Source organism: Eptesicus fuscus, chromosome 3 (genome assembly GCF_027574615.1).
Source record: "Eptesicus fuscus isolate TK198812 chromosome 3, DD_ASM_mEF_20220401, whole genome shotgun sequence".
NCBI lineage: Eukaryota > Metazoa > Chordata > Mammalia > Chiroptera > Vespertilionidae > Eptesicus > Eptesicus fuscus.
In genome coordinates this window covers 50,867,304-50,892,229 of record NC_072475.1, presented here as the reverse complement: position 1 = coordinate 50,892,229, position 24,926 = coordinate 50,867,304, and the positions used below count along the sequence as shown (strand labels likewise).

The window sequence follows — 24,926 nt, the reverse complement described above, 5'->3', positions numbered from 1 at the left end:
GGGGGGTGTCCAGACCTGCGAGGGTCCGTGGTGGTTCTGGTTTCTGGTTGTTCTGCCGTTATGGTCGCTGGCCTTTTATTATATAAGATGTGTTTATAGAGTGCTTTAATGCCTGTTTTCTTATACTGGTAATGTATAAAAAGCCTGGAGATGTAGGAATGGTCACTATTTCTTCTATAAATAAAGAAATTGAGGCTATGGGAGGGGACTGGGTTGAGGCAGGCAAAGGGGGAGGGGAAACATGAGGACATGTGTAAGAGTGGCAACAATAAAAAAAATTTTAAAAAGTAAAAATTTAAAAAAAAAGGAAAGAAAGAAATTGAGCTCAGAGAACTACCCAAGCTGACACAGCCCTATAGGATTGGAGATGGTATTAGAATTAATTTTGTTTAAATGTGTTTTATCTACAAATGCCATACCCCTTCCCCCACATTAAAATGATGGTTTGGCTAGCTCCTTCCCATTTTTATTTATTTATTTATTCATCTGTTCAACAAACATTTATAATGTAGACACTTAGTGCCAGGAACAGTTGGAGGCAGAAGCGAGTAAATCAGACGTCCCTCCATCTCATGACGTTTTCCTCCAGTGAAGAAGTCAGGCAATAAACATACGCACAGATAAATCAGGGCCAACGTGAAAGGTAGGAAGATGACCAGGGAGGCGGAATTGGCTGCGCCAGGTGAGGTGGTGTGGGAAAGCGTGCCTAAGGAGGTGAGGGATGGGAGAAACCGCCTTCTAGGCAGAGCGAATGGCAGCAGCAAAGCCCTGGCACAGGAAAAAGCTGGGGGTGAGGATCAGGCTTTGGAATCCCAGGAAACCATTACAACCAGAAGTAAATTTACACCTTATTTTTTCCCAAATGAAAGAAATAAAAGTGGCATTTTACAAGTCATTTATTTCATGCTTTAAATATATACCCTTTACCCAAAGAAAAACAATAGTAACAAAAATGAACAGACTCATTGTTTCTAGTCTATTTGAATGTGATACATGACTAATTTGAATGTGTATATTATTTCAGTCCAGTTTTAGAAGAAGTTGGGACTCACAAATGAAATTTGAAAGAAATGTTTGGCCAAACTCCTGAAGCACCTGCATGAAAATAGCCCCCAAACCTGCAATGTTACTTATAGCCCTTGCTTCACAGATGAAGAAACTGTGACTCAGAGAAGGGAAATGACCTTCCAAATCACATTAGTGAGTAGGTATGAGAACTGGGACCAGCCCAAGTCCCCAGACTCTGAGCTAAAATAATGTCTGCGGAGAGGATGAGTAGCTCTAACTCTGGCTCCCTGGTTGGATCGAGGCCCGTGGACCTTGCAGTGGAATTGGCCTTCCCTGAAAGTGAAGTCATTTAGCTCGCTGACAGCCGCTCCCACTAGCTCGAGGCTGTCCAGTCTGTCAGGCACACAATGGAGTTAATCAGACTTTTGATCTTTTCTCCTGAGCTCAGCTGAAAAGCACACACTAACTGACCTCATTTCGTTCCATCACTTTCATTACTTTCTCATTTCTTGTCTCACACAGGGAAGGACGTGCCGCCCTCGTTACCTCATTTTGCATGTTTAAGTACATGGCTCTGTACAGCATGATTCAGTATGTTGGTGTTCTGCTGCTCTACTGGGTATGACTTGGGACCTAGCCTCTTGGTTAGTGAGGACTGGGATAAGGGGCGGTGCACTCTCAACATGCAACGCCTCTTAAAGTGCAAATAGGAGATTGGAGCACTAACAACCCCTCTAAAAACGATCGTTCATGTTTTGAAAATAAATCAGAAATAGATACATACACTCAGAAAAAGTTGTTGGTGTGATTTCTCTGAGAGAGAATTATCTAGTGCTAGTTGAGGATCAGAATGGAACAAATCACTTCCTCTGTCGCTGTTGCCTTTGTCTGCTTAGACCAGGTCTCTGTTTTTTCAGTCCAATGTGACTCTCCTCTTGCATACCACTCACTAAAGAGATGATTCTCTGATTAGGTGCTGGATTGTTTCAAAACTGGCTCTCTCTGGAAAAATATGCCCTGCTTATTAATGTTTGCCAATTTCAGTGGTGTAAATACTCCCACCATGGCTGGAGTCAAGTGATCCAGCTGAACATGGAGTTGGGGAGAAATGTACAATAGCATACTTTATGTAGTTCTTGCACCATATAGATACAAGAGTTATAAATAATGTCAAAGACATAGATAACAATAAAGTATAAGAAAATGATTGGGAAGTGCCGAGTTTTGAGTATTTATTGCCTCTATTTTCATAATTTATTTAATAGTAAATTTGTATTATTTAAGATTTTATATAGGCTGTGTTTAACAACCAGGTCACAAAGTTTCTGAAAATCTAGCAATAGACTCCTATGAGCTAGTACAAGCCAGTATATTACTGATTCTCTGCACATAGCGATTTAAAAATTGGCATATTGTAACACACACACACACACACACACACACACACACACACACACACACACCATAGGTCTTTTACCATTTAACCAAACATAAAAGGAGACTATCCATGACTACTGCTCGTGGACTCATAGTAGCTAACACAGAGAAAGGGAAGTCTATTTGTGCTGGAGATATCTAGATTCATCTCTATGTCTTGCCCTCTCGCTCCTGGTTTGAAAGTCTTAGCTCTGTTATCTTCAGATTACCTATGTCTTTTCCCACTCACTAATGAATGAACTGGAGAAGTTATTTGTAGAGATTTGAACCTATTTTGAAATCACAATAACTTGCTCAAAACTAGAGTTAAACATTGGTCATCATTATCGCCTTTCCACCAAGGGGTAAGTTACTTAAAATATGTAAGGCCTAAATGTTTTTTTCCTCAAGAACATCAAGGTGTATTATCAGGGACTTTCTATCAACACCCAAGAAAGCAAATAGTTGGTTCAGTTATTGTCATTTTTCATCAGTAACATTTAGGTAAGATCACCACATATTTGTCACTTGTTACTACTGGGAATGCACTCTTTTAGTGTCAGATGAAACCCCAACTTTTTTGCTAACAAGTAGAGAAGAGAGCAGAGATGAATCTGGGAGATTGAGCTATTCCCCTCAGCAAGGGGAGATAGTGATGCACAAAGGACCCACCCCAGAATGCACATGATAGGGGCCTCCTGGTGAGACAGGATTTCACAGCCTTGCCTTTGGCACTCCCACCAATATAAACAGGCCTCTGACCACACCATCTTCTAGGTAATTTACTTGACAATCCTAAATTGCCATGAGAAAGTGAATGAAATTGATATCAAACTTCACCTAGAAGGTCACAACTCTTTTTGAGCTATTTTCCTTTTTATTTTTAGGAGATGAACAGCCTATCAAATTACCAGTTTCTGTTCCAGGATCTGGCCATTACAACTCTTATTGGTGCAACAAGTAAGAGGTTTTTAAAACTTTCTTCCCAGAGGTGCTCCCCAGAAGGCCCACCAGGAGGGGAGGGCAGCAGCTGAGGCAGATGGGATGTTTGACTTATTCCTAAAGGTATATACAGAGAGGGAAAGAGGAAGCAATCCTCATTTTTGAGTGCTGAAAGAAAGTGCTAGTAAAGGAAAAGCTGGCTAGTCATTTTGCTGTTTTTCACAAAAGATGGAGCTTCTATAAAAGGTCACTAAATATTAAAAAAAACAAAACAAAACAAAACCCACCTTGAAAATCAGGAATGCTGACTTTAGTGTGCTTTTAGGTATAGTTATAGGTGAAATGTGCTTAATATAGCTTATATGTTTTCCATCTCCAAATCCTTGCTTCACAAGATCTAGAACAGAGAAAGGTTCTCTTGCCATTAAACCACTGCCACTCCCACCTTCTAACTAATAAGTGAACACCTTTACAATTTCCCTGCTCTGGGATTTTCTTCCTACCCAAGCACTAACCATCATCTTTACCAAATTCTCTGCTTTCTTCTCTGTTACATATAAATGCCAACAGTCCCACTTGTACTTTGAATCCTACCTCCCTTTACCTCCTTAAGGACTTTGTTCATATAATAATCCCTTCCTCCATCATGGTCATCTTTTCTCTGGGCTACTGGATCATTCCCATCAGCATGTAAATATATTTCCATACCTTCTTTCTTTAAAAGTTCTTCCTTGCTCAGAAGGCATGGCTCAGTGGTTGAGCATCGCCCTAAGAACCAGGAGGTCATGGTTCAATTCCTGGTCAGGACACATGCCCAGGTTTTGGGCTCAATCCCAGTAGGGAGCATGCAGGAGGCAGCGGATCAATGATTCTCTCTCATCATTGACATTTCTATCTCTCTCCCCTTCTCCCTTCCTCTCTATGAAATCAATAAAAAATATTAAAAAAAAACCAAACTCATTCTTGACCAAAATCTACCACTATCTGCTGTCTCCCTTATTGTCAAACTTCCCAATTAGTTGTGTATACCTACTTTCTCCACTTGCCATCTCTAATTCTATCATTTCAATCAGCCAGATTCTAACACTTAAGGGCATGAATTTGGATGCTTGGTCTATGCTGGTGTTAGGGAGGATGCAGTGGTAGGTTGGCAAATGTTTTAAAAAAAATGATTTTACATATATGCACATACATTTATCATAAACATTACTGAAAAGAAAAATGTGTGGTGAACAATTTTCAAATAATAATTAAATATACACTGTCTTAAATAAATAAATTCCATTCTGTCAATTAATTCTCACAAAATGCTTTCACTGAGTTTTATCAAATTCTTGTATCCATAGTCAACCTATGCTATTGATGACTAAGTTAGTTTTCACATAAAACTTTCTTGACATTTTTCTTTCTCTTAATGACAAAACAACAAAAACTTATGTTGAAACTTTAACCATCCATCAGTGATGTAAACAACTTATTTCTGAATTAGATAATGGTTTTTGAATGCTGGAAGAATATTTCCTTGGTTTAAAAAAAAGAAAAAAAAATTTGTTCATAATGCAATGGCTACAGACATGACACACTTTTAAGTGTAATCTATATTATTAACTTCAAGAACATAGATAATTCTAAAATGTAAAATAATTTAAAAGTTATCAGTTTTGAGTTCATTATCTTTGTTTTTCGTATATTTATTTAATTGTAAGTTTACATCCTTTATTTTTTATAATGGCTGCATTTAATAATTGGCTTGCAAATTTAGCATAAATTGGCCAGTGTGAGCCAGTGTGAGCCAGCTCCAGCCACCACTGGCTGGGAGGATGCTCTCTACTGACACATGAAAAAGTACGAGTCTCCCATTGCCTCTTCACATGCCTCAGGGTCTTGCTTTCACATTATTTCTTTTTATATCTTCTCATCACAGTCTTAAAAACCATCATGCCAACTTATTTTAAAAACTTGTTCAAAGACTGTTTTTGGAGAACATGCTCAAGGGGAGCAACTACCATCTATGCTTCAGCAGCCACCTTACTGATGCTGCTCTTGTCAAGTCCACCAGTGACTTCTGTTGACAGCAATGGCCACTTCTCTTTCCTGATTGTAATTGAATCTCTCAACAGCACACTCCTTCAGCAGAAGGTTTCTTCTCTTGGGTCTGTGATACCACACCCTCCTGGATTATCTATCACTTTGGTGAAGACAGTCTTCCCATCTCTTTTGCTGACCTCTGCTTCATTACCTGTCTTCTAACTTTGGAAATGTTACAAGTCTTCATTCCAATGTTATTGGGTTCTTTTGTATTTTCAATTTATACTGTCTGCCTAAGTGAATTCAACCAATTCTATGACTATGCATGCTGATAGATCCCAAATTTACATCCCTGGCCTTGATGTCTGTCCTGAGCTCTGGAAATGTAGCTACTCAGCACCTAATGTTGGATATTTAACAGAATGTAGGCCTAACATGCCCAAATAGAACTCTTTATTCTATCAGATATTATAGCTAACAAAACCATTAAATATTTACTGTTTAGTCTGTACTACTTACTGAAATAGGTATGGGAAAAAAAGCAGTAAAATGGAGTTAATATTGTCAAGAGAGCAATGCAAAATGGAATGTGGAGGCCTCTAGGAAGCGAAGCTAACTCACCTTCCTCCATGTGAAAGTGAACTTTTGAACTGAGCTAAACTACAAATGGCTACATACTGAATTGACTCTGCACCACTGAACTCTCTATTAAGGAATAACAATTTCACCTAGAAACAATTAATCATGTATAGCATAGCGTAAGTCTGCCTGCCAGCACCAATCACAGCTCTTTCAAAACAGCTTGTATAAGTCCTTTGGAAACCCCACAATTTATGTCTTTACCTTGGCACACAATCAGGTTTCTACCCAAATCTGTGTGCCATAAATTTCATTTCCTAAGGCCTCAAATAAAGCATTTGTTTGCCTTGCCATTCTTGGTCAACATTAAATGATATTGGCACTTGGAAAAACACACACAAATAAAATTCCTTAAAATAGCACCATTAATCTACCTAGTTATTCAAAGACCTGGAATCATCCTTAATTTCTCTCTTTCTTTCTTTTTACCCTTCACATACAATACCTATGAAATTCCTATTGGCTCTACGTCCAAAAAATATTCTGTATCCTTTCTCTCCATCTCTATTGTAGCCACTGTCACAAATCATTGTCACTTCTGTAGATCACTGCAAAAACCATACAACTGTCTTGCTTCCACTCTTACTGCCTTTCCCTCACTTCTATTTACCTTTAAAACAGTGATAAAAGGACTAGTTTCTTTTTTAATTTAAATATTGTTGTCATATTCTTGCTTAAAATGCTCAAGTGGCTTCTCATTTCCACTAAGTCCAAAGTCTTACAGAATTTATTTTTGCCTACTTCTCCGACTTCACGTCTAACCACATTGCTACTTGTGTACTATTCCATGCACCCGAGTCTTTCTGTCTCTTGAGCATTGCCAAGTTGTGATCATCTAAGCACCTTTGATTTTGCTATTTCTTTTGCCCAAACTACTTTCTCTTTAGATTCTCATGTGACTTTGACTTTCCTTTATTACTCAGATTTTAGCTCAAATGTCACCACATCATAAAGGTCACTTTAAACAATGACCAAGCAGTTATTCTGTAGCACACAATTCTGCTTTATTTTTTTCACAGTACTTGTCACAATCTGAAAGTATGATATTTATCTGTTTTATGTTTTTCCTGCCTCCCCTCACCCAGAGTGTGCACTTCCTGAGAGTAGCATCTTGTCTATCTTGATTACTGCTGTCTTCCCAGTACCTCTAACAGAGCCTGACTTAGCAGAGGAGTTCATTAAATACTTGCTGAATCTATTGAAAGAACACCCTTGGACAGTCCTTATTGTTAACAGAGTTCTCTTCACATCAGGCCAAATCTATCTCTGTGTAAGTTTTCCCATCACAGTTCTGCCATTTGGGGAGGCACAGCATAGTCTGAATTCCTCCCCAGGACAGTCTTTCAGATATTTGAAAACAATATTCATTTCTTCTATGATAACAAGCATCTCCAGGGTTTTTCTATTATATATATACCCTATTAATAAAAGCCTAATATACTAAGTGTCCGGTCATTCATTCATCCTTTCAACCAATCAAAGTGTAATATGCTAATGATATGCTAAGGCTGCTCAACCACTCCCTATGACATGCACTGACCACTAGGGGGCAGATGCTCCAAACGGTAGGTTAGCTTGCTGCTGGGGTCCAGCCGATTGGGACTGAGCGAGATGGGCCGGACATGCCCTGGAACCCTCCCACAGCCCCTCTCCCCAACTGGCCTCACCCCCAATGAGGCCCCACCCATGCACAAATTTGTGTACCGGGCCTCTAATGTGTGTGTGTGTGTGTGTGTGTGTGTGTGTGTGTGTGTGAGTGAGAGAGAGAGAGAGAGAGAGAGAGAGAGAGAGAGAGAGTGTGTGTGTGTGTGTGTGTGTGTGTGTGTGTGTGTGTGTTTCAGAGAGGAAGAGAGAGGGAGAGAGAGATAGAAACATCAATGATGAGAGAGAATCATTGATCATTGATTGGCTGCCTCCTGCATGCCCCACACGGGGATCGAGCCCGCAACCTGGTCTTGTGCCCTGACTGGGAATCGAACCCCTGACCTTCTGGTTCCTAGGTCAATGCTCAACAACTGATCCATGCCAGCCAGGCTCAGGTAGTGTTTTGACAGAGATTTCCTTGAACTCTGTGAGTTTAAAAAATATGAACAAAGAAATACCTCCTCCAATCTTTGCAGATTGGTTCTGTGCTGGGCACTTCAACACTTAGCCAAGCTTGTGTTTAGAGATCATCCAGAACTGAAAACATAGGGGTTTTCTGGTCATTTCTGAGCATGAATCTTGTCCTGGTCATGTACATGGCTTTCCATACTCCCCCAGCATGCACAGGCGATTGTGAATACCACAATCTCCCAAAGAAACTTTAGCTTCTCTTTCCAGGCTTTAGGCATTTATTTCGTGTGTCATCTTTTGCCTCAGTGACTGCAGGTGGTTTGTTAACCTTACAATGCTTTGGAGCAGTGCACGCTGCTTTCCCACCCCAAGTAAGGTTTGCATTGGGTGAAACAGAGATGAGCACCTGGCACCAGGGTTTCGGGATTCCCCAGACAAGTTAGAACACATGCAGAATGATCTGTGGATAAAGTTTGCTCTTCCTTCCCTGTAATAAGGGACCAGGGTCTCCCATCTGATATGTGTGCTACCATCTTCAAGTTTGTAACTGAACTGGGGGTAAGGGGGCCATGGCAGGTAAAAATTCACAGAGCTTTCCTAATATTTTCAAGTTGCCTTAATCTTGATTCAGCATTTGTTTGGATGCTGTAAACCTTTGTCTACTTTTCAGAGTTCTGACAAAGTTGGTTCTTACAGTTTCTGCTTATTTTTCAATGTTTCTATGGAGGGATGGGATCTTGGAGCTGCTTACTGTGCTATTTTGCTGATGTTCTCATAGTTTAATTTCTTAAGTATTTAAAAGCATTACGTCTTAGTGACTGCATGTTGTTCCATTATATAGATGTGCCACAATTTATTGTAAATGATGCTGTGATTAACATCTTTCTATATCTCTGATATATTTTTAGGTTAGGATAAAATTCCAGAAGTGAAATAACTATATGAAAAGTTATGAAATTTTTTCAATCTCTTTATATTCATTGCCAAAGTGCCCTTCAGAAGGTTTTTATCAATTTATATTCCTACCCTCAGTGTAAGAAAAGTGTGCATTTTAATACTCCCTCACCTATAATGTAATAGTCTTTGCCCATTGAATAGACACAGAAAGGGCATCTTGTGGTTGTTCTATGTCTGCTGCCTTAACAATTTCTCATATGACTTCAGTTTGAATCTACTATTGTATTGTTCATTCAGTTTGTGATGTACTTTGATTTGTCAATTTCCTCAGATATGTGGGCCCAAGAAGTTACACCATTTTTCTAAATAAAAATATAACATTTTTCTGCTCTCATACATATAAAACTTGATTTTATTTTACAGTGAATTTGAATGGTGCCTACCCCAAGCTCGTGCCTTTCAGACCTGTGGGCCGGCTGATCTCCCCACCTTTGCTGCTCTCTGTGATTTTCAACATTCTTCTCAGCCTGGCCATGCAGATTGTGGGCTTCATTCTGGTTCAGAGGCAGCCTTGGTACAACATGGAGATGCACAGGTAAGATCACAGACTTGATGCCACCTTATTTCTATCAACCATCACCTGGCCCATACAGCAGGAGGCAACTGAGTCTTCATTCTGCCAAAGGATTTGGCTTCCTTTAGTCCCTTGTGTACTTTTCCAGTGACCTTCATTTCTCTGTGATAAAACTTGATAGTAACATTCATTGGCACTCATCTTTGCCTGTCTTAGATGATCCTCTATGACCATCTTTTCTATCAAGACTGACCATGCATTGTAGTTTGCTTGGACATCCCCAGTTTAAGCCTGATAGCCAATGACATTATTAATATCTTTTCTCTCCACATTCAGATCTGTTCCTATTGAACTATAAAATTAGGTGGTCACTCTACTTATAAATGTTAAGAGATATTAAGGCACCAGGGGAAATATTCATGACTTCCTTATCTCTCTCTCTCCCACATAGCATTAATATACATTATTGGTGCTCAATTTTTTAAATAAATAACTTGAATCATCTACTTATCTAATCTATCATTTATCTACCTATCCAAAACATAGCTCTATCTGTGCTGGTTTCTTTCTCCTTATTTTTTCAGTATATTCTTTCCCAAAGTGCTGGCAATTATAGAAACACTGAGGTCATGGAGTCTTTCATGTATTCTCCATAGGTATCTGTCATCTTACTTCATTGGCTTCTTTGGTTTCCTTTTTAGTGCCTGCACAGTGCAAAATAAAAGCATTTCAAATTTAACCATGCCACCAACTGCTCCAGAAAAAGTTGGAAGTAATGATGACTTCACAAGTTTTGAGAACACAACTATATGGTTCTTGGGGACAATCAACTGCATTATTGTGGCTCTTATCTTCTCTAAAGGAAAACCATTTAGGCAGCCGACCTATAAAAACTGTGAGTAGAATCGTACAGGGTCAGAGGTGAGAGGTCATCAGAGAGGAAGACACACATGCCTGGGTCATTCAGGGAGCCACTACAGAGTTGGTACTTATTCAGTGTATCCTGATTTCCACTCCAGGTTGCTGTAAAACACATTGTGCAGGCTCATTTTGTGGTCTTTTGTTCCCTCCCTCAAAGCTGCATGAAATGCTAAGGCTTCTTTATCCACCTCTTACCTTCACCAGAAGTTTGTCTCTAGGTATCTTTTCATGGGATCACTCCAAATGGGAAAGACTCATTTATTTCTCTGCTTGTCAGAATTCATCCTGGAGGAGGTGGGGAGAAGAAACATAGCGCTCAGTTGGAACATGTCTCCTGCCATGAAGACAATGGGCAGGTTGGCATTGTGTGGTTGGCAGGCTGGGAGTGGGTTCAGCCTGGAGGAACCTGACTACAGACAGTTGTGGAGGCTCTTGGCCAAAGCATCTCCTACTTCCTTACATTCTGGGCTGGGAGCAGAGTGTATGTTAGAAATATGTGACCTGCTTTCAGGATATTTATTTGGACACCATCACTACCCCCCTCTAATCAGAAAAATTTAGAAGCACAAGTTGAAAAGTCAGTATCCTCATAAAAGTTTGTTCAGAGAAAATTATGTTGCCCTTCTTCTTGGGATGACAAAGCAATAGAATAGTGACCTCTACATGATTGCAATTTAAACATGTTTATTTACAGCCATCCTTTTCCCCCAGAAAAAGATTTGAGGTGGATGATTTGCATTAAAGACACTCAGATACTTGAATGGCTTCGCGGCATTTATTTTGTAATAATAAAAATAACTTCTTGTAATAATCAAAGTGTACTTTGTCAATGTTACCCTCTATCTATTTCCACTTGCCTCAAGGACATGCATAGGCATTTTAGAGGTGAGAACCATTGCATAGAAATGAGTACTTTCCATTTATTATGCTGTGTTTGGATGTGAAAATCAAGTAAATTTAATCAGCATTAATCTAGAATATGTCTTTCAATAGATGTGACACTCTATATTCTGATTTCTCTAAATGATAACTTGTGTTTTTATTTCCTCAGATATATTTGTCCTTGTGCTGATTGTACAGCTGGCTGTGTGTCTATTCATCCTATTTGCTGATATTCCAGATTTATATAGGCGTTTGGATGTAAGTCTTATCTCTGGGATATGGTGATGTTTACAGTTACTTAACACTCTGAATTCAAAAAGCAGGCCATAACTGCAATGACATGGATTCTCAGACACCAATTGTTCTTTGAGGACAGTTTTGTAAAATGCCAGCTGGCAGAAAAAACGCATGAATTTTTTTAAAACAGAGGATATATTCACATGATTTAAAATTCAAAAGTTAAAGTTATATAGGGGAAAAAAATCTTCCTTCTTTCTTTGTTCCCCAGCTACCAGTTCCCCTTTCTGGAGGCAACTGATGACACCAGTTTATTTTACATAATTTCAGACATATTTTGGGATATGTACACAAATATATGAATGTGTATGTGTCTTATATGTATATTCTGCCACATTGTTACACAAATAGTAGGAAACTATTACATTTGTTCAGGTCTTCTGAAATAGAGATGTCAAGGTAAGATGAGATGTGTAAGAAAGTTACTGGAGGGATTGCCTACAGAAGAAAAAACTCAGGAAGCTAGAAAAGTTGCAGAGGGTACTACACTAGGTTGTCTGACCTCTGTGCAGGAGAGAGGGAAGGAAGGTGGGGTAGGTGAGTAGTTTCGGACTATAGCACAGTTATAAGAAAGTTGAGCCAAAGTTGCTCATCAGAGGTGTCTAGTATCTCACAGAATGAATGTGATTGGAAGCCTGCTGTCCTCAGTTTTATTAGCCATGAGCAGCCCATGGAAGTGTGGCCGCAGGGTGAATGAATTCTGCGTCTATCAGCGGGGGCACCTGTTACTTATCCTCTCGGCAGCAGATCAGAGTGGAGCCTGGTCCTGGCTGCCACAATCACATCAACAGTTCTGCACTTTGTTCTTTTGTGTAACAGCCTATTTTGCTAATTGATCCCATATCAGTACATAAAACTTCCTCATTGTTTTTTATGCTAATGTAGTATTTCATTATATATATATCTTCATGCCATAATGTATGTGCAGTCCCCATATTGATCAACATTTAGATTTCAAAATTTTTTTAGTATTGCAAACAAAGCTGCAATAAAATAACCTTATACATATATCATTCCAACCAAGTACAAGTACATCTCTAGGGTAAATTCCTAGAAATGAATTTGAACTTTAAATTTTAATAGCACGTCCCTCCATAGAGCTGTACCAGTCTTTACTCCCATCAGTGTAAAGGCAATGTAAGAGGCAGTGCCAGGTACAGTGCACTTGGCTGTGTTTCTCTTATTCACTCATTCATCCATTTACTATACATATATATCATATCTATCTTGAGCCTGGGGCGGGGCTAGGGAAGATAGAGAGGAAGTGGGGAAAGAGACAGGTAGTGGCATGTGTGCCCTCAGAGCCTCCTGGGAGTAGAGCCACTTCCCTATATTCCCTCATGAAAACAAAACATCACAAGCAAACAAAAAATACTTTTACTATTATTTTTTGTTGTAAGGTGACCAGACTTATTTTAGGAAATTTAGAAATTACAGAGAAAAAAGAAGAAAGAAAAGAAGATTTTAAAAACAGTAGCTATCATAGTTCCAAAATCACTGGCATCATTGGATATAATTTTTCCACAGTGTTTTCTGTGCATACATGCATAGAAATACTTACATACGTAAAACATACCTGTTATACATGTGTATAACATGTACACATGTGTATGTCTATTGCATATGTGATTTATAAGCTATGAAAGTGTACACTGTGAACATGTGGATATTTTCCAGCATATATTTGTCTCCAGACTAACTGTGCTTTGTCTCCTGCCAGTTGCTCTGCACTCCTATCCTGTGGAGGGTCTGCATTGTCATTATGCTCAGCTGCAATTTCATTGTGTCCCTTATTGTGGAGGTAAGTGCCCTCAGGCTGCTGATCACTGGTGTGTGTGTGTGTGTGTGTGTGTGTGTGTGTGTGTGTGTGTGTGTGTGTGTGACACTTTAGGGGAGTCTGAAAAAGGAACAGCTTTAACTGACAAGGCTCAGCAGTGCAAGGGGCTTCATTCTTTGGCAACATGAGCAACGGTGCTTTCCTCTGATGAGCTCAAAACAAGGTGCTTGTGTTCCCACCTGTAAAGGGGACTAGGACTATGATCGCTAAGGTCCTGTTCATTTCTACAATTGACAAATAAAGGCCCAACTCAGTTCATTTTTTTGAAATTGAGATATGATTCACACACTATAAAATTTACCTTTTAAAAGTGTACAATTTAGTGATTTTTAGTATTTTTATTGAGTTGTGCAACCACCACCACTATCTAATTCTGAAACATTCTCATCACCCCCAAAAAGATCCTGTCCCATTAGCAGTCACTCCACACCTCCCCTTCTTCCTCCTTCAGCCCCTGGCAACCACTAGTTTATTTTCTATCTCTATGGATTTGCCTATTCTGGACATTTCATATAAAGGGAATCATACAATATGTGGCCTTTTGTGTCTGGCTTCTTTTACTTAAGAACTTGTATCATTTTTACTGTACAGTTGGGAAATGAGATTCCTAGTGAGCTTTTGCTGGCCTTTATTCTTCAGCTCCCATTTCCTCAGTATAATGAGTTTGTACTTCCCTCTACTGTGCTATGTGGTTCTCTCTGTCCTCCTTCAGTGCTGTTGGACACAATCTCCACTCTTCAAAACTTACTGTTAGTCAGGAGGGGTGTCTCCCGAAAGGCATGTCAAAGAAGAGGTGAACTGCAGGACCCCATCTGTCCCCATTCCTGCCCTCATTACAAAGGCAGGCTTGTTCTAGTGAAGGGGGATTCATGGAGGGCTAAGGGCACTATAGCCTGACGTCCCACAGTATTTTGTAGGCAGGACTTCAACAAACCTTCCTTACTGAGCAGGGTAAAGATTGCACAGGAACGGGTGGTAGAATAAGACAAAAAATAGGGTACTGGAGCTTCTCTCTCTATGCCCAAGTTTGAGGGCTTCTCAAGTTGATTGGACATGGGAATCACCTGGAGGGCATGTTAAAACACAGATTGTCCACCCTGCCCCCAACATTCATGATCCAGTAGATCTGGAGCAGGCACACACTTTCATTTCCCAGGTTTCCTGGTGATTCTGGTGCTGCTAGTTCAGGGACCACACACTGAGAAGCACTGTGCTACAGCATATGGTTTCCAAAGCCACCGAGTTAATGAAAGAGCATCATCAGGGGAGTCCTCATACTGAATTGCGGAAGATAGTCCTTGACCTTTAAAGGAATATGCATCACATTATTTCCTCTGTCTAGTACCTCTTTTCCACTCCTGTGTGTTGAAATGCTATGCTGGTAATACTATCAACAATAAAAATATATATACTTTAAAAAAAAGTTAAGTTAAAAAAATGCTCATCTATCCTCAGTGACACAGCTGCAGGACTATGCTCTTCATGAATCTTTCTGGACGCCTAGCTCAGTTAGGCAAGGAACGAAAGTCAACTAACAGTGGTTGACTGTTATAAAGATATGTATTGACTCATTTAAAAAGATTGGAAGTAAGTGGCTTTGGGGCTGGTTTAGTGACTGGGTGTCATGGGGGATCTACCTTCTTTTACCTTTCTGTCCCACTAGCCTTAGATCTTGGTCTTTCATGTTTGTGCTTGTTGCTTTTGGCGCCCAGATAGCTTCTGCACAGCTGGGCATTGCATCTGTTTTCAGTGTAGGAGAAAAAGGAAGGGAGGCACCAGAAAGCTTTTTTCCTTCAAGTACGAATCTTTTACCAGTGAACAAAAGAAATCCTACAGCCGTTCTGCAGGCTTTTACTTATGCTCATTGGTTATAACTGTGTCTCCTTGGCATCCTGAGTAGAAAAGAATTCTGGGAAAGTGGATTTGTACCAAAACGTTAGACAGATTGGCTTAGACTGTTTATGTGTTTGTTCGTTCTTCCTTTTAGGCAAGCAGGGAAGGGTTGGGAGGAATGGGATGTAGGAGTAACAGAGCAACACGGTCTGCTGCAGTCCCCTTGCAGGAAGCCATTCCACAGTCAGCATAGTTGCAGTTAGGAGCATAAGCCGGGGTTCTTTACCTGTGTTTAAATCCTGGCTTCACCCTTTCTTGCTCCCTGACTTTGGGCAGTACTTGCTACTCCACTTCTCTGTATCTCTGTTTCCTCACCTATAAAATAGTGATAATAATGATACCTTACCTCAAGGGTTACTATGAGTATGAAATGTGAACAGTGAAAAGCATATAGTAAGTAATCTTGCTAGATATAAGCTAAGATTATTCTATTATTTCTGTGGTACTTATCATTTCTTACTTTGTATCTACCAATCATTCAGGCATTCGTGTATTCATTCACTCTTTCCACAAGCATTTGTTGACCATGTGCCATATCCTAGGGCATGATGCCAGCTGATGGAGAGGGTGATTTAATACTCATGGAAGATAAAGTTTCTCTGTTGCTTCTCATGTTGAGTGAGAAATTGACACTTGTGGGTGTCTAGTGTGTGTTCCCAGCAGCTCCTACTGAGAAATAGCATCAACTGAGAAATAGCATAGCAGGGTTCCAGGTCCCACTCTGAGTCTCCTCCATGAAGTTACCGATTCTCTGCTGTCAGTACATACTCAGGAATAAACCCAAGCCATTTGAGTCTTTGTAGAGCAAGCATGTCAAACTCAAAGGTTAACACAGGCCAAATAATTGAGGTATTTGGCCCGGGGGCTGTGAGTTTGACATGTTTTCTGTAGAGTGATAGGACAGATTATCTCTCAGGACTTCTGTTTTCTTTTTTTATGAAGTCAGTTATAATGGAGAATTCTTGCCTCATGAGGTGAGCCTAGCAGAGTAGGTAAAGGCCCCACACTATTATGGATGCAGCAAGATGTTTTCCTCAGGTTTCCTTTAGGTGCGTCTGACACAAGATAATATGGATTCTTAGGATGGGCTGTGCTAAATCCATACTAGATTGCCAGGCCATGGCTGAGATGGTCCAGAGAGGTATTGAGCTACAAACATGGGAGATGACTGGATTCCTTTTGCAGAGTCCTGAGTATTGTCTGGTCTGCTGAGAGGTCTAACCCTAACCTTAATCTTAGAGCATACCAACAAACAAACAGGTTTGAACAAGACCTTACCCTTATTTTGCCAGTTTGTATGATCTAACCATCAGCTGAGACACAGAGGGGCTAATATTTATAGCTTTAATCCCTCCCCCTTTTTATTATTTACTAGAGGCCCAGTGCACGAAATTCATGCACTGAGGGGGGGAGGGGTCCCTCAGCCCAGCCTGTGCCCTCTCACAGTCTGGGAGCCCCACGATGGATAGCCCCCCGCAGAGGGAGGTCCCACCCACCAGCAGGTCGGTGGTCTGGGCCTCCCTCTGCAGGGCAATCACGGGGCGATGGCCGAGCCCCTGACCAATCGCATCGCACCTGCCTTGGCTGGCCTGGTGCCAGTGGGTGTCATAACATGGTCGTCTGGATGGTCGTTCCGCTGTTCAGCCATTTGGTCGATTTGCATATTAGGGTTTTATTATTATAGATGTGTTTGTATGTATATATATGTGAATTATTTGAGAGCTCATGAGGAATTTTTTTTAAGTTTTTTGTTTGTTTTAGGAATGGCATCTTATCAGGGCATTTCTTTTGTTTCTAGTTCTGAATTTAATTTACAATGTAGAGTGACAGGACAGATTATCTCTCAGGCCTTCAGTTTTCTTTTCCAGAGTAGCAGAGTGATATTGGCCATCATACGTCTAGAACTGTGAAAAATCTCAAGGCACGTTGTAGAGCACTAAAATCTTTCTCTGTGTGTGTGTTGATTTGTTTCATTGTTTTGTTTAAAGCCTGCTAAGATTTCCAGAAGGTAAGTTAGATTTTAAAACCACTAATTGGATACCCATGATCTTGCCTTATCCCAGCTCCAAGGAGAACTACTACTTTCTTGTTAAGTTAAGGAGGACAAAAGCCTTGCTGTAGGAAAGTAGAATAACAGGTTTGGCTAGGTGAGCCCTGAGGTTTGCAAGGATGATGAAATGCTGTGTGGATCTTAGCCTGCTAGTGAATGATCAGTTTTTATAGGAAGGTTCACACTAGTTGTTTTCTATTATTTCCATGGGCAATGGGTGGATTTCAGGAAAACTACTATCCCTGACAAAGTTCCTTATAGAATACTGCAGAATTCCCTCTTTCAGTTCAACAAAGATACCTGTGATAGAAACCAAAACCAGTTCTAATTCTGTGGGGCAGCTTGGCTCCTCATATTTTTTTGTTTTGTTTCTTTCATAACTTCTAAGATGGTCAACCTTTGTGACTGTTAGGGAGCAGAAGGAGTTCGTTCACGGGCGCTAGCAGAGCCAAACACTAGACCCTGAGAATTGCTGTGGAGAAAGATTGTCTACTTTATTGATGAAGGACACCACCCAGGAGAACAGGAAGCTAATGCTCAAAAGCCTGAACTCCCTTGTTATGTGTAGGTTACAGATCATACAGGGCAAAATCGCAAGACACAGTGGGGTAGGGGTTCATAGTCCTGCTGGGAGCTGATTGGTCGGAGGTGAGGTAAGGGTAATAAATGATTTCTTCAGGCCTTGAGGACAGCTCTGAAGTCTTTTCCAGTGTCCCTCTGCTTGGTCTCTTAGGAAAGTAGCCAGGAGATGGTTCCATCCTGGGCTCAGGAACTGAAACATAACTTAGGTCACGATGTTACCTTTCGAGGTCTGGGCCTTGTGATCATTAGTCAGGTCCAGGCAACTGTCTTCTGCTGCCTCAAGGGTTGCTGTTATCCAGGGAAAGGATAGGTCTTTGAGGGCTATAGACCCACAGAAAGAGAGATATTATTTCTAGAGGTTGGTTTCAAAAACTAAATTTAATCAAAGTCATAAGGACCCTCAGTTTCATGACTAAACATGATAAAAATGATAATACCCTCCCATGCACTCTGTATTGTAACTTATATCTTGGACTCTATTCGAGGCTAAGTCTAACTCATGAAATAAAATGACAATGCAAAATGTTTCTACAGAGAGGTATCCGGTAATCTTAAAAATACGTTGTAATTATTTGGAGGTGAAGGTTAGAGGTATGTGAACAGGGCCATAGTGCACAGCCTGTTAAATGAATAGTTCAGAAGGTAGAAAAGGGAGGTAGTAGCCATGCCATGCCCTGCATTGTGATGGGAGTTATATAATCCTTATGACACACCTAAGAGGAAGGAATTATTATTTCTAATTACTGAGTCTCTGATAGGGTAATTAATTTGTCCATAGTAGGTGTCAGAGCTGGAATTAAATCTAGATCTGTTCAACTCCAAAGCTGTGGCCCATATTCCAATTTCACTGACCTCTGTTCTTAACTATGCAGTGATGTGCATACCAAAGCCACACCATACATGTGGCACATCTTTCTATAGGGTCCATTTCAGTTGGTGGTGAGTAATTTTAAATGCCATTTTATATCAAATCAAATATGGATGTGGTGTGGAATGGACTGTGACATTTGAATGATTTTAAATGTTAGGGGAACCTGGTACTGTCCATTAACCTCTATGTTTCCTGACCCTATGGTTTCAAATTTAATTTCTGTATGAGATTCAGAAGAAATTTCATCCTTGAGGCAGACTACTTTAAGCTGTGTTTCCAGATTCTTGAAAACATGTACTTCACTCTTCTCCCAGAAGAGTTCCATAAGTGGAAAGGTTTGAGCACCTATCATGTGAAACCACCTTGGATTTGTTTGTCTAGGCCTGAAGTTCTTTGTCAAGCTGGGCTTTGGCAGCCAACACAGTAGTGTCTTACTAGAGTCAATGGGGGCCATAACCTGGAAACACTTGACCTCTGGTTGTAAAGAGCAACTCTTTTATTTTGCAGGAGGCCATTATTGAAAACCGAGCCCTATGGATGATAATCAAAAGGTACTTTGGCTATCAATCAAAAAGCCAGTATCGGATATGGCACCGGGCCTTGGCAAATGACCCTACATGGCCCCCACTGAACCAAATGTCTCCCTCTGACCTGCCGGAGTGTGGCGGGGAAGTGTCTTATAGCAACCCGGTGTTTGAGAGCAACGAGGAACAACTCTGAAGGCAATGGGATATTCAAGTTGAGAAAACATAGAAACAATGACAAAAGGGACCAGTTTCAGCGATATTTTTAAAGCAATGAGACTCTTACAATATCAGCAGGAAATTTTGGAATCAAGCACCTATTCGATCATGGTGACAAATTAAAGTCTGTTTGATAAAATACTTTCTGCAAAGCAGAACACTGCCCCAGGAGAGTGCCTTCCTCTTGGCCTCTGAAAGTATTGGACGTGTTCAGTGAATCGAGACTGGGCCAAGGATGGCGATGGGCCAAGAGACTGGAAAGCTAAAGGAGAAGATGTGCTCTTTCATCTTAGATAATATATTTTTTAAATGAGTTGAGGGAAAGTAGCACTATGTATAGTCATAGAATCATAGCATGTTAAAGATCAGTTTTGAGTTCTTATTTCATTGATAGAGAAACGAACGTGTGGAAACCATCACACAATCTTCACTATCTAGTTTCCTTCCCTTTGCAGTACTTTTCAGATTTGAGACATTTCTTTCTACTTCTGGCCTTCTCCACGTATTAGTAAGGATAGCCTAAGCTGATGCTGCAGTAACAAACAACTCCCATATCTCAGTGGCTTAGCACACAAGAAGTTCTTTTTCTTGGTTCAGATGACTATTTAGAAGAGATCTCCTCAGAGAGGTGACTGCTCCAATCTGATGGCTCCATCCACTCAACACAAAGATGCGATAGGGAAGGAAGAGAATGGAGATCAAACAAGGGCTCTTCACTGCCTGACCCCAAGAGTGGCACAGGTCTCTTCCACCACTCACATTTCATTAACCGGGGGTGGCAGAGGGACTGGGGAGTACAGTCTCCTGTATTTAGGGTTGGCTTCCTGGGCACATGACCTGTGCTGTCACACAGGGCCCATGCTTTGACATGAGGGGCCCACTCTTGGTTTAATGCCCTGCCGTTGTCATCTTAAAATTCTTTGAATAAAGGTTGCTACATTTTCATTTCATGCTGGGCCCCACAAATTGTGTAGTTGGTCCAGCCTGTATTCCTGGAAAAGAAGGGACCATTGCACATATCAAAGAGTCCTTATACTATCCATTAATCTCTAAATTTCCCGACCCTATGAACTTTTGAGTTTTAATAACCCTCCTTGCACATGCCCGACTCCAGGATTTTTACTCCTCTGCTCTGTTATTTTTGATACAAGTTAGTCTTGTGCTACAACATGTTACCATCGATATAAGTCTTTACTCAGCCTACATATTTCTTAGGTTTCAGGCTTCAGTTTTCAGAAAACAAAAATCTCCCCCATTTCATCACTATTACAGCTTGGTTATACTTGATTTATTAATCACAGAAAACACCCAGGTTTCTGTTAGCTCAGCAAACAATACTGAATTCTAGGAGAAAATCCACAAATACTATTTTAGAGCAAAAGCAACATTTTTATTATGCACATCAAATCCTAGGAGAATGAGGTGGGCAGGGTTGGGTGTCCTGGCCCAGAACAAGTGGTTGGCTATGCTACTCTCATCAGCACCTGCAGTCATTGCCTTCCTTGGCTGAACTCCTGGGCATGGTTGGTGGCTCTGTGGCTATAGATAATTCTGGGAGCCTGGTGTTTTCCCAGCCGTGAAGGCACCATTTGCTTCTGGCTTTATTGGGGTGTGAGGAATCATTAGAACAGACTGCAGAATCACTGTCTTGCTTGGTACAGAAGAAATGTTTCCATTTACAAAGTCAGCCTCAGCAGTGATATGACAACTTCGAATATCTTTTTTCTAAAGTGGATAATTTTTCTTATTTTTTAAAAGTGGGGGCACTGTGGGCAGAGCAAACTGGAGATGGTATACAACCTAGTGACAAGCAAAAGCAGGGTGCACATCAAGAAATTTAAAAAAAAGTGCTGGTGAGGATGTGGAGAAAAGGAAACCCTCATACACTGTTGGTGGGAATACAGATTGGTGCAGCCACTGTGGAAAGCAGTATGGAGTTAACTCACAAAATAAAAAAATGGAACATCCTTATGACCCAGTGATTCCACTTACAGGAATATATCTGAAGAAACTCAAAACACTAATTTGAAAGAACATATGCACCCCTATGTTTATTGCAGTGTTACTTACAATAGACAAGATTTGGAAGTAGCCCAAGTGCTCAATGGTAGATGAGCAGATAAAAAAGTTATGCTACATTTATACAATGGAATACTACTCAGCCGTAAAAAAAAGAAGGAAATCGTACCTTTTGTTACAGTATGAATAGACCTGGAGAGTACTATGCTAAGTGAAATAAGCCAGCCAGAGAAAGACAAGTATCATATGATTTTATTTATATATGGACTCCAATGAAGAATATCCTATATAATAAAAGGTTAATATGCAAATCGACCAAACAGCAAAATGAGCAGTCACTATGATGTGCTTTAGCCACCAGGGGGCAGACACTCAACGCAAGAGGTACTCCCTGGTGGTCAGTGTGCTCCCACAGGGGGAGCACCACTTAGCCAGAAGCCAGGCTCACCTAAGCCAGCAGGCAGACATCCCCCGAGGGCTCTTGGACTGAGAGAGGGCGCAGACCACGCTGAGGGACCATCCTTTCTCCCAGTGCACATATGTCATGCACTGGGCCTCTAGTAAGCTAATAAAGTAGAAACAGACTCATAGATACAGAGACCAGACTGACAGCTGTCAGAGGGGAGGGGGTTGGTCCAAGCAGTGAGAGGATTAATCAAATGGAAAAAACCTTGTAGACACAGACAAGAGTGTGGTAATTACCACAGGGAAAGTGGGGAGGGGGAGGTAGAAGAGGGTAAATAGGGGATAAATGGCAATGGAAAGAGACTTGACTTGGGGTGGTGAACACTCAGTGCAATATGCAGATGATGTATTACAGAATTGTATACCTGAAACCTATATAATTTTATTAACCAATATCACCCCAATAACTTCAATAAAAATAAAATAAAAAAAGACAGTGTGTACATCTCATACTTAGGAGAGTCCCTCGCCAAGTGCTGTCACCCCACTGGTTCATGTGAATTGCACAATTCTTCTGGACCCAGACAAAGAAGGACTCATCCCTACCTTACAGATGAGAAAACCGACCCAGGCTGAGGAGAGCAGACCCGAACCTCAGACACTATCTTCTAAGCAAATCTGTTGTTTCCAAATGCCTTCTCATGACTAAACTCCAGCAGGGCAGGTGCCTCATGTCATCTCTCAGGCAAACAAAGAATGAGTTTCTCATGTGCCAGGTGGAAGGAGGCAACCCTGTGCTAATAAATACCAGGGTCTTCTCTTCAGATAATTCCCAGGCATCTTGCCAGACTTGGGCTAGAAGTGTGTTAAAAACAAAAGGAAACCACAACCACCAAGTGTCTGTTTGTCTTTCTGAGATGAAGTTGCTCTTGCCTTGGTCCTAAGTGATTCCATCCTCAGCAATTCGCACACGGCTGGTAGAGGACAGGGATGGGGGACTCCAATCTCTGACCAGACAAACAATCCTAAAATCTTTGCCAAAAGGGACACATTTCTGAAGACTCACTTGAGACTAATTATATCTTGAAGGCAATAAATTAAGAAGCAGAAAGTGCTTACTCTGGAAAAAATGGGTAGGCTGGGCGGGTGAGAATTGTACTTAAATACTTGAAGGATTACCATGGGAAAGAAGGCTCCAACCTATGTCCAGGGCACAGCCAGTGTGTGAAGAGCACCATGGGAATGACTCTGGGCTGACACGAAGACTACAGCCCTTACAACACTGATGGGAGTGGATGTTGGTGACCTCAGGAGGTGTGTGCTCTGTGACATTGGAGGTGCAAGTGTATATTCAAGACCAATTAGGGAAAGAAGTCAAGTATCTGATGAAACTCAACTACCTGCAAGATCCCTTCCAGACTGGATATGTCCAGTCAGTCTTACACAGTGATGTCAACCATTTACTACTGCTGCCCACACAGAATATCAGGCTGACCTATATGGGTACATGGGCTGGGGAGGATGGGCTCCCCGCCCTGTGAGGTCCCATGGTGTGAACAAGTAGACGTGACTGTTCTGTATCTTGGAATATGGCTTCTCATAGGGGTAAGAGCCTAAAAAAAGAGGGGTCCTGATTGCCAAATTGATATCTGTGGAATTCTTCCAATATGTGCACTTTCTTAGAAATAGGTGTTTGAAATTTTTGAGGAAAAGAACCTGGGAGAGCATCCCAACCCAAAAGCAGAGTTATCAATGCCTAATATATTGTTCTGACCAGGACTTGGAGAAGACGTGAACAGTCACCTGATCCAAATCATTTGAGAGGGTCCCCTGTTTGTCCACTCCAAGGTAAATAGCTCTTGTCCACAGGAAAGAACCCTGACTCTGGACTCTCCTCACTAACTATGGAATGATCTGAGAGTGGAAATACGCTTGTGCCATCTGTGTTCCTCTGTGCTCTCACAATGTACATGTACCCACATGCAGATGTAATGACTGGAAAACGTGATTATTTATTCAGAGCCATGTATTTAGTTTATGATGAAATAAATTATTCTGTATTTTAAAAGGCAAGTAAAATCTATAATTCTGTTCTAAAATCAATTTCTTTCTCTCTTAGTAGAGTCTTTCACTCTGGCTAATAAAATGATGTGGTCTATTCCACTGATGTTGAATCAAAGCAACATCTTTACAAAGTTCCAGTCATTTCTTAATACTGCAGATGCTATTATTCCCTGCTTTGTACACAGGGCATTAAGCACATATAAAATATTCTTATGCTCATTCTCTCATTTAAACCTCATAATGATCTTAGGAGAAATACAGAGCAAAGATTACTATCCTCCTTATTTTGATGAGGTACCTCCTTATTCTGAAGAGATTCAGTGACTTGTCTAAGGGCACACAGCGAGTGAGTGGAGGAGCGGGAGCTAGATTCCGACACAGGACCTCTGCCTGCATGTGTCTCTACCATGGTGTTTCCCCTGAATGAAATGTTTGTAGCACTGAAAACCAAGGAGGGAAGAGAGGCAATTATCCAATGGATTGCCATCATGATTATAATTTTCTTTAGAGAGAGTTTCTAGTTTTCATATACATTCTCTTAAACCTGACCATCAATTACAGAAGAGGTTGACTCCCACCGTGGAGAGAGTGAAATCATAAAGCCAGAGAAACCTATATCTCTGCTTGAACTTTGCTCAGCCCCTGCTTTGTAGAGCTTTTTAGGGTTAGATAGAGTCTCTCTTGGTTTGAATGATACTCACGTCTTTGTGCATAAAACAAACAAACAAACAAACAAAAAACCTTGAAAATTGCTGCCACACAGCATTTGGTCCACATTTTGGTTTCCACTAGACTTGTTAAAA

General features: G+C 40.8%; 1 protein-coding gene across 1 annotated transcript in view; it reads left to right on the top strand.

Annotated features, from left to right (window-relative positions):
- The window catches only part of ATP13A4 (ATPase 13A4), a 133,654-nt gene extending 113,074 nt beyond the window's left edge, over positions 1-20,580 (top strand). The window contains exons 24-30 of the mRNA XM_008151611.3: positions 1,531-1,627; positions 3,312-3,384; positions 9,409-9,580; positions 10,261-10,454; positions 11,532-11,620; positions 13,380-13,460; positions 19,400-20,580. Coding sequence (XP_008149833.2) covers positions 1,531-1,627; positions 3,312-3,384; positions 9,409-9,580; positions 10,261-10,454; positions 11,532-11,620; positions 13,380-13,460; positions 19,400-19,612 — 919 coding nt within the window. The 3' untranslated portion in view covers positions 19,613-20,580. The remainder of the gene's footprint in view (positions 1-1,530; positions 1,628-3,311; positions 3,385-9,408; positions 9,581-10,260; positions 10,455-11,531; positions 11,621-13,379; positions 13,461-19,399) is intronic.
- Positions 20,581-24,926: the final 4,346 nt, after the last annotated feature.